The 19,570-nt window shown below is 40.1% G+C and overlaps 1 protein-coding gene across 9 annotated transcripts in view; it reads right to left on the bottom strand.

Annotated features, from left to right (window-relative positions):
• dachd (dachshund d) overlaps positions 1-19,570 on the bottom strand; it is a 103,136-nt gene that overhangs the window by 54,172 nt on the left and 29,394 nt on the right. For all 9 annotated transcript variants that reach the window (XM_043248905.1, XM_043248906.1, XM_043248904.1 and 6 more), the window contains exon 2: positions 446-561. In XM_043248905.1, the coding sequence (XP_043104840.1) occupies positions 446-561 (116 nt within the window). The remainder of the gene's footprint in view (positions 1-445; positions 562-19,570) is intronic.

Below are 19,570 nucleotides of genomic sequence, written 5' to 3'. Positions count from 1 at the left end.
ACGACTTCAAAGCCGCTACAATGAAAACCAGCCGTAAATAGAACAAAAGCATAAGACTTGCTCCAGGCAAACTGAAGGCACAAACGGTTGTTGTTGATTCTTGTGGCGATAAGCTTACTTTAACATCACATCGGCCTATGTACATACAGCAGTGAAGTGGATTTAATCGGGCTAATTAAAATCCACTCAAGGCAGAATGCGGCATCCACTATAATAATCTGGAAGAGAAGAACTCTCCACTCCAATTTATTCTGGAGCTGTGGTTGCAGGGGTGGGGTGGGGGGTGGTCTTGCTGTGAAGGGAAGGGGGTCGGCCGGGACGGTCAATGGTTCTGGCTGGTAGTTTGGATGAGGGCTGTCAGATTTTGCAGCGTGCCATTTAACGGATGGGCAGCGGGCTGCTGCGAGAACGGGCCGGGGCGCGGGAGGAGGTCCGTGTGCGTTACCTGTGGGGGGAATGATTCCCGGCGACATGAGGCCCGGCACCGAGTGCGGCATGATGTGAGGGTTCTCCGGCGATGTCACACTCTGGGTCCGTTTCGGAGGCCTCCCGGGTCTTGAGCTAAAACAGAAGTGAAGTGGCGGAAAAGGGGGAGGCAGAGGGAAGCAGAGAAAGAAGGGGAGGGGTGAGAGACAGAGGTTGCCGTTAACATTCGGACCAGAACGCAATTCCATTCCGAAGAGCTAACATGTACTGTAAATAAATTCCTTTTCAAGGACAGTTGCTTTCTGCTGCTCGACATAATAGACTTCCATAACTAATTAGATTACACAGTGAATTCATTTCCTTTATTGAAGATCAACCACTTTTTGATGCATAATTCATAGCCCGTACCTCGTTACCTGCCCTTCCGTATTAATATCCCTACACTATTTGAATTACCTCGTTTGCATATGCTAAAATCCGGCCATGCGGCTTTCAGCCTGGAAATTACATGTTAACTTGTTATAATTATTGCAGTCAGGCCACTATTGATTTATGAGACTTTTAAAAACCAAATATGTGTAGTTCTGGTAATGAATGATATTCTAAGGTTCTTCAGGAAATTAAAAGGCAACGGCTGCCTTAGGAAACGTTCTGCTTGCTTGATTTAATAGGAGTCATAGCTGGAAGCTAGTGTGACTGAGTGACTCAGACCTGTTGTGCGTTTATGATGGAAACTTTTATTACTTGAAATGAGTGACCAAGATCACACAATGATTAATGACACAACAAGCGCAAGTCTGACGGAGGGGGGAAAAATACCCCTCTGAGCTGATTGTCAGATATTTTTCACACATTGTATGTTCCGTTCATCCATGCATTTTTCTCCTCCAATTTTGACAAAAATGGAATAACAAAAAGGCCTTTTACGGAAATACTTCTTCACAGAGAGTGTCTGTAATAAATCAGTGTGGTTTGTTACAGTATCAAGGGCGCTTCAGCCACTGGGGACATCTCCCCTGATTTTTTGCAAAAAGATAATTCTGTCCCAGCATTTTTTTTCACTAATTGCATAAAGAATGCATTCAAAATACGCTGAGTTGCTCAAATGATACACACATTATGGAGAGAACTGGTTACTTAGACCCTCCATTCACAGTTTTATCAAACATTGAGACAAAATCAAAAAAATCTAAATCAAGACAAAAACTAAATATATAAAAGACATACTATTTATGAATGATCAATATATTTTTTTAAATAAACCTATAAATCTACAATTTAACAACAATTAAATGAGAAATAATTGTTCTTGCTTTTGGTTGTTACTGGAGAAAAGCTCATTTTCAGGGCATTGTCTATATTTCACAGCACTTGCATTACAATGGCATATCAGGACATGATTGAAAGAGGCCTTCATTAACTCAAGGTTTTGTTCCCTGCTTTTCCAGTGACTAAACAGGGCCTCATTTTCATGGCCAAAAGGAAAGCAGAAGAGTGCTTTCACTACGACCCAAGGCCTTTTTAAAAGCTCACTTATTCATGTACCACCAAAGTCTGTCATGTGCATCAGTTTAGTCCATTTACAGACTGGGCAGATGAGCTGCGTTTCATTGCATTTTATCATGTTTTATCCCTGACAGGCATGAAATTGAAACGGAAATTCTTTACTTCACACACTAAAAACAGAAGAGGCCATAAACTCCATGCTCAGAGTTAGCCATGAAAAGGAGCAGCGCTAGATACGGTCAGGCCTGGGGCCATTCACACTGTAAGGAGTTTGAACCATATCAGCCTGTTCAGATGTGACAGAATCATTTCCACATCGCATCACGCAACAGAAATAGAGACATCATCCTACTTCATATAAATGTTCCAGCAAGGGATTTCACTGTTATTATAGATACCTCTTTAGGAATCTTTTTTATTTTTACAGCGCCGCCTCTGTTCATATTTGGCATTTGCTGTTTAATGTATTCATGAGAATCTTTTCCCAGCATGTGGCAGGCCATAAATGAACTGTGGTTAAGAATAATTTGTCCAAAAACAATTCTTTCACCTTTATAATTTCCTCTAATCCATAAAAGATAAAATGTAACTTGGAGCAGAATTTTCAAGCTGCTCTTTCTCATTCAATTTAAGTGAAAAAGGACTGCGACTGGTAACAAGCCACATAAAAACAATGGCATCTGGCATTATCAATGTTTTAAAAATCTTTTTGTTACACGAATGTACGTCTTCGGCTATTAGACTTTTTGTTATTGGAATGACATGAGGGTGGGTAAAGGATAATAAAATATTAATTTTGGATGAACTGTCGCTTTAAATACAACACTTTGTCTGAGTTAGTCACAGGAGAGCTGAGGAGTACCCATCAAGAAACGATCACATGCCCGGCCCACAGAACCTCCTAAAATGAAATTCCTCCTCCTATAGAAACACCTCTTTGATCTTATGAGGGAGATTGCATGACAGTTTTGCTGTCATCACTTTCAATGTACTGAGCTGAATTATTTATGAAAGACCTCAATAGATGGCATGTGATGGTAAAAGCCTTCCTCCCTCCTCCCACAACAATGCCAAAAGCAGAAAAAACTTGGACAAAAAAATGGACAAAATGTCACATCAACTTTAGCTCCAGGAAGAGCAAGGGATTGTGAACAAAGCAGACGTTTAGCCTCTGAGCCGTGGTGTGATCTGCTTACGGAATGTTTACACCGTATTTGATGAAGGTATAGAGTGGAAAAGGCTTTTTCTATAAAGCTGCAGCAGCAAGCTTCATTTTAACTTAACATGAAATACTTAATAGGTCAGTTGACCGCAAAATAAAATTCTGTCATTGTTTACTCATCCCCATGTCATTGCAAACATGTACTTTCTTCTACAGAAAAAGATATATGATAAAAAGTAATATGAAAGTATCATCTTGGGTCCATCTTACAAAATAAGTCTTTTAACTTTCCAATTTTGCATGATAAAAATGATTGTCTCAAGACAGATTCATATAACGCAATCATATACCGCCAGCACACTTTTATGTTACTTTTAATACAGTCACACAGGTTTGAAAGAACGTGAATTATGACCATTTTCAGTTTTTAGCTAAACTATCACTTAAAGTGATACACAGTGAGTTTTTTGTGTTGTTGTTATTAAGAAACTTAAATTACACTAACTTTATTTTACTTGGCTTTACTTGCTGTGGCTTGATTTTAATTTATGACAGCATGATAGAGCTCTGAAAAACAAGTTGGAAACAAAGCTGAATAACATCAAGTGTTTAAAACTGAAATCCCCATCATGCGACAACACAGAAGGTTTTCACTTAAAACAGGACGGCCTGTGCTCATATGTTCAAGAGGACACTGCAGTCATTTAGCTGAGATATGCATGAGCATTCTCTGCTGTTTGTCGCTTCTGTAAACAGCGATTATGGGGCCACTGAGGACGAAGGGAGAACAAGAGCTGGACCTTCACAAAAGAACGAGTACAATTTGTCATGTGCTGGATGCTGAGTCCTTAAATAGCCCGGCACAAAAAGTCCTCAAAAGTAGGCTATTAGAGCACAACAATGGTTCATGAGATCCACTTGTGTCTGAGATATGCCCTGTCCACTCAACTACTGGATGTCACCAGTACCAAACATAGTTACATCCTTTTTCCTTTCCTTTTCGTTTATTTTTTGTAAATCTGAGATATGTTTCCACACAAAGGGAGAAGCAAGGCTATCCATGACGTTTTGCTGAGCACGATGCTGACAAATTCAAATAAACAAGATTTTCACCCCTAGAGGAAGAATGCAATGTTTGCTTGCATTTATTTATTAGATAAAGCTGAGTGGTTTGTATTACTCAAAAGGTAAACATCTGAAATTAGCCGCAAAATGCAATGCAGATACAGCCAACGGGTTATTAAGAAAGAGGGTTACAGCCAGGGTGCAAATTGTTAGGGGGTTTTAGGGGGGGTCTGACAAATCTTCATTTGTATATTTTTTTGTTGCACCAAATAAATTAGCCGTAGATTTTACACAAAACTCATTGTACATTATGGACTGTATATCACATTGGTTGAAGTATATGGAAGTTACAGAAGAAATGGGGATCTCGGAAGTCTTATCTTTTTATCTCAGCCAGTGGAAGGAAGCGTGAATGAATAAAATTTAAGATGGTCAACATAGAAAATGTTGCTCTTCAGCACAACAATCAAATCATCCAGCATTCTCTCTTTATTTCTGATACCATAGTTAATAACAGATTCCGTCTCCCAACTTGGGAACCTTTAAAAACAGCACTTGCCTCAGGCTAAAAAGTGGCAAATTTGTAACAAATGTTGGAATTCTCCTTTTGTTTTGCATTCATGGCGAAACGAAAATAAGAGTGAACTTTCCCTGAACCATGCTTCCTTTAAAGGACTTGATCCATGTTGACCCAGAAGTTCACACTGGAACATGATCTCCTCCGTCCCACCACACTGAGAAAGCAATCAGATTAAATCCACAAAATATATGACCATCTCACTTCCACAATACAAAAGTCAGAAAATAATGGAATTCACCCTCCCTTGTGTTGTTTCTTAATGTCTGTTAGGAAACAACGCTTACCAAAAAAAAAAAAAAATTGGTCAGTATTTCTGAGTTAAATACCAATATCTTGTTACAATAAATGAAAACCTCTTAAAACGATTAAGTACTGAAATAAAACCACCACCAAATAAATAAATAAATAAAAATACAAAAAAGTGAAGTGGTTTTTTAAAAAATACACTTAATAATTTTGCTATTGTTAACGGATGTTTCAATAATAGTTTCAATAATTTTATCTCTGCAATAATCTTGAGTTTTGTACACATCATATGCATCATGAAAGCAAGTAAGGAAATCAGATATTTACCATATAGTATTATTATTGTGTACTAACATCTATTAAACTAATCTGTATACAGTCAGTTTGAGTTTCTTATCACAAATTTAAAATCCAGTATTTCATTTTACATTTATAATATTAGCTCATCACAAATTTGAGAAGTAGGCAACGCAAAGATTATATTTGATCAGTATTTTTTCCAACAGGTTTGTGGACCTCTGGACCTAATGGAGACACATTTGGTGTCAGCTGATGAAACGTTATCCTGGAGTCAATACATGTCTCGCTCGGGTTTACAGAAAGAACATTCCGTTTTGATTTGCCTCAAATGGAGCAATTAACCTTTCCCATCTTCCTTTTGTTTGTCATTGGGAAAGGTAAAGATGAAGATATTTATTCCATTTACTCGCAGTCAACCAAAACAAGCGGACGAATCACAGCATCTCTGCTTCTGTAAATACAGACTCCTCCAGAAGCCCGCCAATCAGGCCTTATAAAATATTAACCCAATGTCATTGCCCTTTTCAAATCTCTCACCTGGAATTCCCTAATTGTTCCCTTTCTTTATCTCGCCGAAGCAAAGTGTAAATAAATTAACAAAATAGCTTTTATCAGCCTGAATAACCTTTTAACTGAAGGATTATCACTGGTTTATTTTTCATTTCTTTCCGTGCGATAGCAGCACATGCCTCATTGATTACTTTGCTGAGGTGGTGGCCAGCAGAGAAAACAAGGGCCTGATAACAAACCGAGGTCTCTGCACTAACAATAACACACTACACTCAGATTAGGCCTCCTGACTTTGCAGCTTTACTTGGCGTGATTAGATGGAATGCTGGCAGGTAAAGCTGCTCTGTTTTACTATGCAATCTTTGTATGGACTGACTGGAAGATCGACCGCATTTAACTCTGGCCGATTGATCATAGTTAGAAAGATATTCAATTTAAACTACTGTACATTGAAAGAACACACTTAAACTGAAACATGAATCTGGGCCAGTGCATTAAACTGGATAATCTCAACTGATGGATTCCAAAGAGAGTGGAATGATTGCAAATGGATGTTTGCAAAGATTTTATGGGGCTGTTCACTCAAACACAAACATTCTTTTATTATTTTCTTAGGTTAAGATGAAAACTAAACAAAATACACAAAACAAGCATAAAAGTTGAACAAATCATTTTTTAAGCCACTTCGTTTTTTTGAAATGGTTGATCAAAGTTTCATTTAGTTTTTTCAGTTCAACTTAAACGTTCAATAGTTTTCAAGTTGTTTTATAGAATAGTTGAATTTTTGGGTATACTATCATTCAAATGCTCAAATACTTTTATACATTTAAAAAGCTTGGGACCACCATGGACAAGCTATGCCCGTGATTGCATTACGAATACTAAACATTAACGTTCTCACCTTTAAACATCTCTTTTATTCGGTACACAGTCTGCCAGCATCAACTTGAATTTCAACTTTCAAAGTTTTCAACAAGAGTCGAAAGGGAAGCAAAGTAGTGGAATCTGCAACAATACTTGATATATAGCAGCTGGAGTGGCTGTCTCAGTCACTTACACCTGCACATGAATGAAACGCTAACAGAAGAGGTCAGCCGGGGAGTTGTGATGGCCCGTTCCACATTAATCAGCACCGCCTCAGATCTCCATTTTATCTCTCACTTTATTTGCATTGAACTGTTGTTGCTTTATCGCCACCAGCTCTCTCTCTCCCTCTCACACCTGTCACCCTCAGCCAGGTAGACGCCTTATCAGATCAACATAGATGGATTATGTGTGAGCACTTCATATAAAGCGTTTTATAAGCAAGAACAGCTGCATCCGCTGGTAAACGGTGAACTTTTGTGAGGAACAATATATTAGATCAAATGCACATAAACAAAGGGTGCAGTTACCCTCTGCGACCTACTAACAGTGGCCCTCTCCTCTCCAGGCGTGTTTTTCTGCGCAATCCTTCAACAGTCCCATGCCGGGCGTAACATTTGGAGATACAGAGAGCTCCTAGGTTATAAAAGTGGCCTTCCTGCTGCTTTTGTACACTGCTCGGTCTGATTAAAGAGTCACTGGGCAGGGCCATCAGATTGCGTCGCTGCAAAGGAACTCAGAACCCAGTCTTGTTCCTTCCTTGAGCTCTATTTACATGGCCGTGGCTTCATGTAAAAAGTATGCAGAGCAACTGGTCATAAATCATATGAAAATGCATGTGAGCCCTTTGAATTAACCTGTCTGAGTTTGTGCTGTTCACAAGTCAACTGAGAATCTCCAATGTTGGACTGCAGGCTGTCTGACTTCAGTTGGCTTTTTATGAACTAATTAGGATTTACAAACTTTTTTCAAAGTGTGAATTTGTTTGTTTGTGTTTGTGTTGGAATTTGTATAATGTGTCTATTTTTGTGATGAAACCTGCACAGTCTACTGTAATTAGCAAAACATTACAAAAGACATTACTCAGGTGTTTTTTTGTTGTTGTTTGTTTTGTTTTTTCATATTCCAAAAAAATGGTTCTTGACCGAAATATTATTCATGCCACAAATTTCCAAGTAATGACTGTGTTTTTTTCAGGTTCGTAAGGGTTATTTTTTATGTTGCTGTAACTTGAAAAATATTATGACCAGCTTATCTAAATTCCATGCAAATTTGTAATATTCATGCATTTGTCCAGCAATTTTTTTTTCCTGAGATTGCAACTGAAAATACAATATTGTAGGGAGATCTTAGAGGGAAAAAAAGATCTGAAAGGAAGATAAACTGCTGATTATTTTAATGCATCATTAATGACAAAAAGCCGATTTCTTAATTGCATACTATAATTGTGAAGCTTAAAATTGTTTTGTATCAGTACTATTAGCACTAATAAGGAGCAGCAGGCCTGTACATCCTGGGAACTGATGTAGAATGCCTAATTGGTTGACTTTTCCGTGCCTAATGGACGATTCTCTTAATTAAAAAGACACTGCAGAAAATGTTATAGATCAGATACGGCAGAGAGAGGGAAAAAAGTAAATGCAGTTAATCAAATGTATTAAAATGAACAGTTCCAGGAAAGTTAAAATGAGATGGCTAGATATGATTTCCATCGGAATATTTATTAATTTCAGTCCCTTTGGTTAACAAAACAGAGCCGCGCTTATCTTCAGAACGGTGAGGAAATGCTCTCAGTGATCTCCCTTTACCACGCAGAACTGCGACGCATATGAAACAAGTCTTCAAAACAAGGCTTTAAAAACTTACTAGTCAGGGTGCCTTTGAGGATATTTAATTAAAATCTAATCCTGCATTCATTAAGGCTCACATAAATTAAGCTGTCATTCATAAGATTTATGGATTCTCATTTGCATATTGCATACAATTCATCAATTACTCAAGTATGAAAGGAGCACATTTCCCTTGGAGCTGCCTGCTGCCCTGCCAGCATTTGAAATGAGAGAAAGAGCGATACTGTCAGGCATTCGAAACAAACTTTCCCCACAATGTCTGCTTCTTGATTAATCTAATTTCCAAGGCATCCTTTTACAAGATTGTACACAGTCCAGCTGCAGTTTTCAATTATATGTCCTGTCCTCACCACTAACTTTGAATGGGAGATAGATGTAACGCAGGGCAAGTATCCAACCCCGGTCTCCTCCACATCACATGCCTGTTTACTCCGATCTTTGTAAATTAAAAAAAAGAGAGAGAGAGAGAGAGAGGTGTTTTAGAAGCAGATGGAGTTGGGAGGGAGGGAGAAGGGGGAAATGCTGTAATTTTATTTGGTGGGATGTCAGACGAACGGCTCGGAGTGTAATAATAGCATATTTCCTGTCACATTTACATCCACCGTGCTTTCTGACAGAGGGAGGTTTCAGCGAACACATTAACGACTCCCTCTTCGAAGAGGCGCTCGGCCACTGTGGGAGAACGCCGCCGTGGAGGAAGTGCTTAAAACGAGCCGAGCGTGAATACTTCTAAGATAAAAGGTCAGGCGAAAACAAACAGATGACTTGCGAGGATGAATAGAATTAATTGAGTCATTAATATGCATGGCTAATAAAGCTCAAAAAAATTCTACGTGGAGAACGAAATCATTGTCGACTATTCTCTCTTAATGGCCCATATTTTCAGCTCGAAGGGATCTGGGACGTGTACGTATCAATCTCAGAGAGAAGGGGGAGGGGGGAGGCGTTTGACGAACAGGTTGGGATAACCTCAGCGCTGATTGTTAAAGTCAGACAAAGCAAACAAAGCGAACTTGTTCTAGTGAGGATATTAATTCCCAATTAATCCCAAATTCTGGCAGAGGAACAGACCAGTGCAGCAAGTGAAAGTCATCTTGAAGGGTACTTAATTGGTTCCCAATAGTAAAAGAGCTTGATAACAGAGATCAAGCCGCAGTTTATTAATCCTTCCCATTGTCTTATGAAATTGTCGTCGAAAGTAACTTCAGATAGAGCCAATAGTTAAGACTTTAATGTGCTTTTAATATTAACAAGAGGAAGCAATTAAGAGGCCACAAAACAATAGCACTCAGACTGATGCATATTAATTCGGCAAATATGATTTCAGAATCAATACGATTAAGGCAGCTTGCCACACGAACACGCTCGCCTACATTCACAAACACACACACACACACACACACACAAGTCTAGAGGCTTCTTTTTTTCCCTTAACAGAGAACATTTGTCCCACATTACATGGAATTGCGTTTCATAAACATCCATGTTTTGCATTACACGCATTTAAATTAGCAAATGACAGCGCAGCCTCTGTATCTCTGTTCATTCTTTGACATTTTCGTCGCCCACTGACTTTCCAAAGTCATTAATTCAGTCGGCCGCAACTGAAACAGGCCACGATGATAATTATAACGTGAGCAAATATCTGATATTGAGCAAGACGTAGGATGTGAGGTCTGTATCCTCTCAGGAACAAACAAACTTAACGTCAGGACTAAACAGGAAGTCCTTAATGATTAACATTAATTGGACTGTGGAATCGGAATCCTGTGTGAAACATTAAACAAAAATTATCCACTGTTTATACTCTTTCTGCTTTCTTAATAATTAATGAAATGTAAATATTCCAGGGAGTCCAGAAGTGATCTGTGGTGGGAGAGGAAGAGCGATGTTTACACAACGGCACAGCGAGTCTGCGTGGAGAGACGGGGGTTGCGATCCGCCCCGTCCTCCTCCTCCCTCCTCCTCTTGAGCTTTTAGATACTGTTTATGCAGAACGAATCATCCTCTGTGACTCTCGGATCCTGATCAATTCCATTTGAACGCAGTTTACTGTGAAAACACAACAATTGACACCACGGAAAAAAGCAAAAAAAAAAAAAAGCTTTCTGCTAACACAATCCCTCGATTTGTCCCTGCTAAAAAGAATCAAGGCCCGGCTGCTAAACGCATGTCAGCCGCATCCGTCTGCGTCTCTTTGATCCTTCAGGACGAATCACAGACTGCGTGCGGAGAGCAAACAACCAGAACCTTTTAAGACAGTTGGAGGGAAAAGCGCCCCACCCAGTCAGGAGACAAATCGAATGTGGCACGTACAAGTTTACTTTCATCCTCGCTGTCTGATTGCCATCAACTGCCAAATGTGGCGTAATGGCAGCGAGGCAAGGCCCGTGTCGTTAAACCCACAGAATGACAATTACTTCAGACAAGCTTTATCAGGGCCCGTGACCCAGCCTCCACAACGCTAACTAAATCACTCGCTTTATTCCTGGAAGCTTGCGATTCCATTAAAAAGCTTCATGAGGAGGTAAGAAAAGTCCATTTAGGCTCAGCGTGAGAGCAAATAGTCCGACTCAGCACATCGCGCGAAGTCTTCACACCACTTGATGATGTAATTCTTAATGCATGGCCCTGGTCCACATAAATCTTAAGCGAGACATCACCTGAGATTTTTTTTTCGTCCCTTTCTGCTATCTCTCTCTCTCAGTTTTATGATGAATTGTTTGCAACATCTCTGCGACTAAAGCCTTCAACCTCTTCAAACCGCTGCCTCTAATAACTCGTCGCTACAGGAGTGGGGGGAGGGGGCATGACAGAATGATGAATATCACAACAGACAGCTCCAATATGGTACAATTTTAGCAGATCAATATCGCACTGCAATATAAGAAAAAGCAGCAGATATTAGTCTACACAGTGTATTACAGATGAGAAACATCTATGCTCTCTACTCTCGTGCCAGGCCCTCACAGATATTTCACGCACGTCTCAAACTCCGCACATTGCATATTCACGGACGTCTGTGGAAACTAATCACTCTGTGGGTCGAACGGGCATCTGCTAAGAATTAGCATGATGCGCTAACGTTTTAAGTGACTTCCGTGGACAAGGTTACTTAAACAGAAATAAACTATGGCGAGGTGCTAGGGTCCAATTATTCATGAGAGGAGAAGTCTCTCTCACGGGCTGATAATGGCTTAAAAGAATAATGTTGTAGAGATTACAAGATACTACAGAGAAGACTATGAAGGTCGATGGTGGTTTTGAGGAAGAGACCCAGGTTAGCACTTGGTTAATTCAGCTCTCTTTAGTGACAGTTTTGAATGGAAGCACAATAATAAGCCTTTGACAATAATAAGCCTATTTATTTTGTTATTGCTATCAAAGTCTGTGCACTATTATTCATTTCTACTGAGTAGACTGGATAAATAAACACAATTCAAATTTGAACATAAAAAAGTAGAATTGATATTAACTGTTGTTGTTGTTGTTTTGTTTTGTTTTTTGCTAAATGAGAGAGTTTGTGAATAAAGGTTTTTACAGGCCTTTATAGAGCACTACATTTCCCAGAATGCATTACCTGTGATTAATTTCTCTTCCTGTGATTCTAATTTAAATTCCTGTGGGGTTTGGCCAATTTAAGTCAAATACTAAGTCATCAAATGAAGAAGGGCCCTTTCTTAATTTTTATATTTTCCCAATTCGAGGTCATAATAATGAATCATTATATACTTGCATTTTATTGTTAACATTAAGCATTTTCCCCTATTCTTCGAAATGACCCACCAGTTTTCCAGAGGTGATCTACAATCAATAATTAGCTACTAATCTATAATTAGTGTTTAAATGCTAATCAGTTTTACTTTGAGCAACACTTGTCCAGTTAAAACTCTCTCTTGCTCAGTTTACAAAAAGAAAAAAAAAGAAAAACAAAACAAAACATAAAACAGGAAAGAAAAGGGAGCAAACTAAAGATATCATACAAATTCTAATTAAAAAAGAAAAATGACAAATGATTTCCTCCCTCATTATTCATCTCAGCGCCACATACTTTGATTCGTAAAATTCACAACAGCATGGGTTCCATTCTAACTAGACACCACTGACCGTATTGCAATGGACTGTCTCGCTCTCACTCCCATCAGCAAGACAAGTAAGATGGTCTGGGGGGTAAAAGAGGGGGATTGCAAATGTTCATAATGCATAATATCTTCTCTCACCGGGGAGCAGCAGAGGGGCCCCTTAGCTGTCACCGGCAATAGGGCCCAGCCATTGTGAGAGCTCAAGGTTCGTTAAATACTATTAATGGAACACAGTATCCGTTGTGCGCCGAAACTTGTCAGCATTTCATTAGAGACTGATAAACATATAATAGAGAAGTGTCAGGCCCAGAGTAGAGCGTGTGACAGGCCGGCGGGGGAAGGATTTGGAGGATTTTACTGCTGCGATCATTCATTCCCATGATCCACTGCTGACTGACAGAATGATCTCGGCCAGCCCGGGATATTTCTGGGAGGAACGAGACCTAGACTGTCTGAAGTGGGGCTCAGACCACAAATACGATGTTGTGCATCAGACATTATGTCATTTTCCCTTTGTTTTAGCATCAGGGTTTAACCAGAGGGAATACTGAACTTCATTTGTTGGTCCGGTTGGATTTGAAAAAAATGTACAGCAGCTTTGGGATACAGCAGATTGTGAGGTCAAACAGTAAATGTAAATATGCCTAATCATTTGATTGTAATGTGAAATTTGTTTTATTTAAAAATGTATTTTCCATTTATTTAGTTAATATTTAGTAATAAAGTATATGGGTTTTTTTTTTTTAATTTTGACAAAAATATAGCCCAATTAGATCACAGTTTGCAAACTCATCTAATTGCTCCAAGACAAACAGAGTTGTAAAACGTGGGACTTTTGTACCTTGTTGCTGATGTTTAACGCAGAACAAGACACTTGAGCCTTATACACCATCAGCAATCGGTCACCAACGCTGTTAATCAGTTAATCTATTCTTTTTCCCCGTCTTGCGAGAAATATGTAAAGAAAGATAATTAAAAACGTGTTAGGTGAAAGTCCAGCAGCCTTGCTCCGAGTGTATGTTCTCACAATGCACGCTTTGTTCGTCTTATTAACCTTCTCGCTACTCAGCGTGCCTATAAATGAAATCTTTAGCCCTTTACATGTGAAATTAAAACTGCAGTCCCCTGAGCACTTTTAATTATTCCTCTCCTGAAAAACTTCCACTTTTGTCAGCCCGCTTTATTAGCAAAGCAGCCGACTCCCACTCTCTCTCTCTCTCTCTCTCTCTCTCTCTTTCTCTCCCCAAGTCTGTCATGGTTCACTCCTTTGAATCTCTCTCCTTTTTTCCCTCTTTTCTTCCAGCAGGCCTGTTAAATTCTCACCTTGCGCTGCCCTTGTCATCAACCCGATGAAGCACAAAGCTAGGCAGCGAGGGAGTGTTTACTCATTTCCCCAGCACATTATCTATCACATTAATCACAGGCCCGGACCTTCTGGACACAGCGGTCTCCTGCTCTGCCCTGGACTCTCATCAAACCTGACCATCCCTCTCAGTGCACTACACACACTAAACAGCAGCGCTGCATGCCAGTAAGAGCTGCTGTCTCTTTATACAGCAGATAATGTTAAGAAGATAGATAAGAGTCAAATGCCCATGTTTCTCCTTATCGGTTAATAATCAGGGAAAAACACAAGCTGCTTGACATAAATATGCATGATAAATGAAGTCAGTGTATCCAATTAACTAAAATTAATTGCATGTAAATTGCATCTGTAAAGTTTTCCTTTTTTTGAACAGCAGTCTTCGCATATACCCGACGACTGTTTTTCTCAGCGTTATTGTTTGTGGTTGAATGTTTCTTAAGAGATAGGGTACTCAAAAATGTAAACTCTGTCATTTACTCACCTTCACAAAAGAATACTTTTAAAAATGTCAGTGGCGTCCAATCAAAGTTGTTTTGGACCTCATTTACTGTCATTGCAAGTCATACAGGTTTAGAACTACACGAGTGTGAGTAAACGATGACAGAATTTCAATTTCTGTGCAAACTATCCACTTAAAGATTAAAAGTTGTAATCTGCATCTGCATCCAAAAGAACAATATCCTGTTCTTTTGGACGCAGACACGTCTGGCAGTCGCACTGTCCAAACAGATAAACAAATGTGCCCTCTTATTGAACTGCTCCGATTTGAACGTTTCCTTTGAAACTGATGTGTTCCAGGCTCTTCTAATAACGGCTGTGGATACAGAGTATGAAACAAGAGCTCTTTAAAGAGAGGAAGAGGATGTTTTAAGACACGGTTAGCCACAGGCGAGGAGTCGGCCAGGAACTTGTTTGTGAAATACATGCCGTTGCAGGTTCTAATGAGGTTATGGTCAACAGCAACATTATTATAAATGATCCAGCTCTTTCTCTCAAGTCCTTGTGCAATTAACGTTTTCGACCGGCTAGAAGCCAAAGGCCCAGCTACATCTGAAATTCAAATAAATGAGCAATGTAAATAGTTTAGAGAGCGAGTTTACCCACTGAACAATGGCCTGTTATGAGACACAAACGACCAGAGAAAAAAGGGACACACTGGTGTGGGGATGGAAACAGTAGGGGGTGAGATGAGCCAACACAATGTGGCCCTTCTCCTAAAGCAACTTGTTATCAGGCAGAACGCAGAGGCTCTTTCAATCTGCATTTAAATACATTTCATTCCAGCCGCTCATTTGCATTAATTTCTCCCATTATATTTGGAAATGGCCAAATGTCTAGCTGACACAATGTGGGAGCCCATCACCACAGAGAGAAGCCCCACACCTGATGCCAATTTAGGACTCCTGGATCTTTTCAGTGCTCTGGCCCGATCTGACAACTCCGGTTCTTTGCAGTCCAGGGGACTTTTCAATTGGATTTGCTTGCAGTGACAAAACTGTTTCGCGCTCATCTGAGAGGTTTTTCTCCCCCCTCCCTTTATCTCCCCCTCTCGCGCTACTTCTCTCCGTGAGACCGGGCGTCTATTTGGGTGCCATGGGAAAACCGGTGCCGAATGATTCTCAGTGGCTTCTGATTTCCACTATTTGTTCAGCATTAGGGCCACTTATCTCTCAAAGAAAAAGCAACATGTGGAGAGAGAGAGTGACAGAGCGAAATACAGCCTCGCTAACAGGACCATTGTGCGCTAAGGATCGGCATTCAAACACGAGGGGCCCTCGTTCTCGCTCGCGCTCTCTCGGTCGCTTTCACACAGACTTGGTTTTTGCTGCAGTCAATTACCACTGCTAATCCTACCCGCAATAGGGAGTAAATATTTCATTACTTTTTCAAATAAACACTCGGTGTGCACCGCTGAAGTGTCATCCACGATGTGGAGAGACGACTGACGACCACTTCTGTTCGGCGCAAAAAAAAAAAAAAAAACTTCGTGTCTGAGTGGGCTTTTTGTTCCTAGAGCAAACAAAACAGAAGAGAAACGAGCGACACTCAACCCTAAAAACATTTAAGCTGATGAAAACAGAATTTTTCAAGCAGGTTTTTCATGGGGACTGAGTGCCTTCAGACTGTTTTCTTTTTCTCACTAAACCAAACAGTAAGAGCGGCTCAGTCAAAAAACCTCCATAGACACCGTGTCATTCCCATCGGCCAATAAAGCCTGAGCTGTCTTGGAGGAATTAGCGGCCTGACTAAAAACACAAGGGGGGGAAATGACAGAGGGATCCTGGCGCTTGGTGCTCATTAATCACTGCAGCGTCTTTGACCTTTCATTTGCCAAGGGCGCTGAGGGAGGAGGAGGCGGGTGGCCAGGGCAGAGGAGGGAGAGAGACTGAAAGAAAGAGACAGAAAAATTCAAAAAAAAAAAAAGAGAGAATGACAATAGTCTAGGAGAAGCCACAACACATTTTTAACAAAGAGTTAAATTAATTAAGCTTCACGGCTAGCTAAAAGAATTGGACGGCCTATACGTAGCGACATACAGGGGGCAGAAGTATCACAGCTACATGAAAAGATAATGGGATTCTCTGTTTCTGAAAGAATCACTGAAATGTATTAAAACCAAAGAGAAAAGTGGCACGGGATGGCAACGGGAATATTTTTAACTTTAAAGAGAGATGAACACAATGGCGTGGGGAGAACGCAACAGAGCCACAGAGCCCGGGACCGTTGCGCCGTCGGGCCGGGGGCTGGGAGGTACATGTTGATTTAAAGTGCAAGATAATGAGACACACGGGCAGACACGAGCTGCAGCTGGAATGACAGCAAGTGCATTGCTCCAGAAATAAATGTTTTCACTTAAGCTAACATGTGTTAGGATCCACTACCAAAAGCCTTTTTACCTAAGCGTGTAAAAGCCTGTGAGCACAAGCATTCCATTAGTGTCACAGTCAAAGGCCGAGCCGTCCCGCGAAAGCTCATTTATATCAAGGCTGAGGTCATTCTCTCCATATAAGAGGAAGTCGGACGGGCCATATGGCCGACACTCAATCAAAGATGCTACTTAGTGTGAGTACATGTTAGTGTTCATTAACACTAAAGTATTGAAACAAAGTACAAAGTCATGAAATTAAGCCAAGTTATCACTTTAAAACCCAAGCAACTGCTGTAATTAACACTTTCAGAGTATTAAACTAGCAAACATTGGATTAATATTGTTGCTCGTGACAAATATATATATATAGCTTTATTTTTAACCCTAATTGCAGTTCAAGGTTAATTTAATCAGCCCATTTCTACCTCTGAAGTGCTTGCTCCAATTTAATTGCCTATTTTTATTGCTTCAGCGAGGTTTTAATTGAAACCAATAGGGATCTAACAACAACTGTGACATGTTGGTGTCTGGGGGAAAGCTATAAATATGTGAGAAAAATATGTGCATTATTAATGTGATTTCTTAATGCATTTTTGCAGAGAGCTGGGCAGGATTTCTTTATTTTTATAGTCAAGCAAACAAATTATAATTAGTCGCCACTTTAAATGCAAACTCAATAAGAAAGTACAACTAAATATGGTTAAATGACACATCGTCGCAATGCCACACCTGATCAGCCGAACGGCAAAGCTCAAGAGCTATTGGCAAGGGTGATTTATTGGGTTATTCTTGCATGCACCGAAGCGATCAATTGTAATGGCACCGTGTCACAGTCTTTCTTAACAATGAAAGGCATTATGTATTCAAAAACGAAAAAAGGATCGCATGGCTATTGACCCAGCAGTGAACGTCATCACAAGTCCTTGGTATCAAATTCTGCATAGCAGCTTTGGCAATTGACACTATTGATTTGCAGCATGGTAAGCATTATTGTTGGATCTCGAGCCGTAGCGTTGTGAGGAGTACTTTGTATTCCTGCAAACCCAAAAGGGATTTCCATAAATCAGTTGTTCTATAGTTAAGTCTAAAACTAACCTTGAGCTAAAATCAGCATAAAAATAAGCTGTGTCATTTTTCAACAGCAAACAAGGATCCTTGTTTGAGGGCAGCAGGCTGTAATTGGTGGAGTGTAAGGGATAGTTGACTGAAAAATGCTAATTCTGCCATTATTTTTATCATCAATACATTTCCAAGCAGAGACATTCTTCAAAGTATCTTCTTCTGTGTTCCACAGAAGAAAGGCGGTCGGACAGGTCTGGACATGAGGGTAAGTAAATGACGGCAGAATTGGGTGAACTACACCATGAAACATCAGGTCCTTTTTTACGTTTTCCAGAGAAAAGAATAATCGCTTGTTCCCATTACAGTGCAAGGGATCCTGGGCCCTCTAGCTAGAGTGGAAAACACCAGCAACTCAAGCCTGACATCTGTATAAAAACAAAAATAATCTGCTGTCAGCAGAATGTTCAATGACTTCTATCACGTCGGTGCTGAGAAAGTCTAGCGGCTGCAAGGATCGGGCTGTTATGCCGGGTTCAGTGGATCGGAATGCATGCTAATTAGCATCAAAAATGTGTGTCACCACCTCGTATCTTCACCAGGAACATGCCAAAAGGTTCGCTCAAAACCACAGATTAATAAAGTCTGTCGGAACTCGTAATGCCGTGTCAACAAAAACACACGCGTTTCATTACGCAGGTCACGGGAGGTTGTGTTTTAATGTCACGGTTAAATTTTTACAGCGTATGTCTTAGTCAATCGAGAAAGGCTGAAAAAGGCAGATAAATATTTTACTTGCAGTACACCTCTGCATTATTGATGTAATTGTAATCACAGGCGTGAATACAGTAGGCGAGCTCGGGCTTTGACACGCTGTGGCGAATATACCTAAAACGAGGGCTTGTGTTACAGTGGAAATTCACACAGCGCATTGTCTGCGGTTGTCACTTTAATCTGGCCCGTCTCGAAATCCTCCAGCGCTAAACAGAAGCAAGCTTTCCCCTTTAAATAATTGATATTTTCTGATTAAATGTGGCAGTTCATAGATAATGAATTCTTTATGGCGGTGCCTTGAGCTACTCCACTGCCCCTGCTCCTGCAGACAGCTTTATGGAACGTGCTGCCCAAATTTTGAAAGTTTAACCTATGTAGATCAATGTGCTTCCTTAAAAGAGTTTAATAAATTAAAGTGCACGGGGCCCTTTTTTTCCTCTGCGAGCAGAAAAAAGCTGATGAGACAGGTTTAGTTTAATCTCAGGCAATAGAAGTCATTAACCATTCTCCTAGGAATTAAAATATAGCTTGCCCTTTTCTTCTCTCACTTATCATTAGCATCACTTTAATCTCCCAGCGTTTCACACTGCTATTTTAATCATTACTTACTGCCTTTTGACAACTGAAGAACATGCCTCACTCTCGCTCAGGCAATATCCCCATTTTAGCTGACAAAATGTAGGACATCATGTAAAAATATCTAAATTTTCTCTCCCTTCCCTTCCAATAACATTCATATCAGAGTCCTTGGGAAAAAAGCCAAGTGTGTTTGTATCAAAAACAGCAGGGTGAAAAAGAAAGGAAACAAAAGTGAAATGAGAGATTCGAGCGTAATGGTGCAGGGATTAGGGGCGATGTGACAGTATTTGCATTTATCACGTTGTTTAAGTAGATCATGAATTGCATGTATT

The sequence above is a fragment of the Puntigrus tetrazona genome, chromosome 9 (assembly GCF_018831695.1).
Source record: "Puntigrus tetrazona isolate hp1 chromosome 9, ASM1883169v1, whole genome shotgun sequence".
In the NCBI taxonomy this organism is placed as follows: domain Eukaryota; kingdom Metazoa; phylum Chordata; class Actinopteri; order Cypriniformes; family Cyprinidae; genus Puntigrus; species Puntigrus tetrazona.
This window is presented reverse-complemented; position numbering and strand designations above follow the sequence as displayed.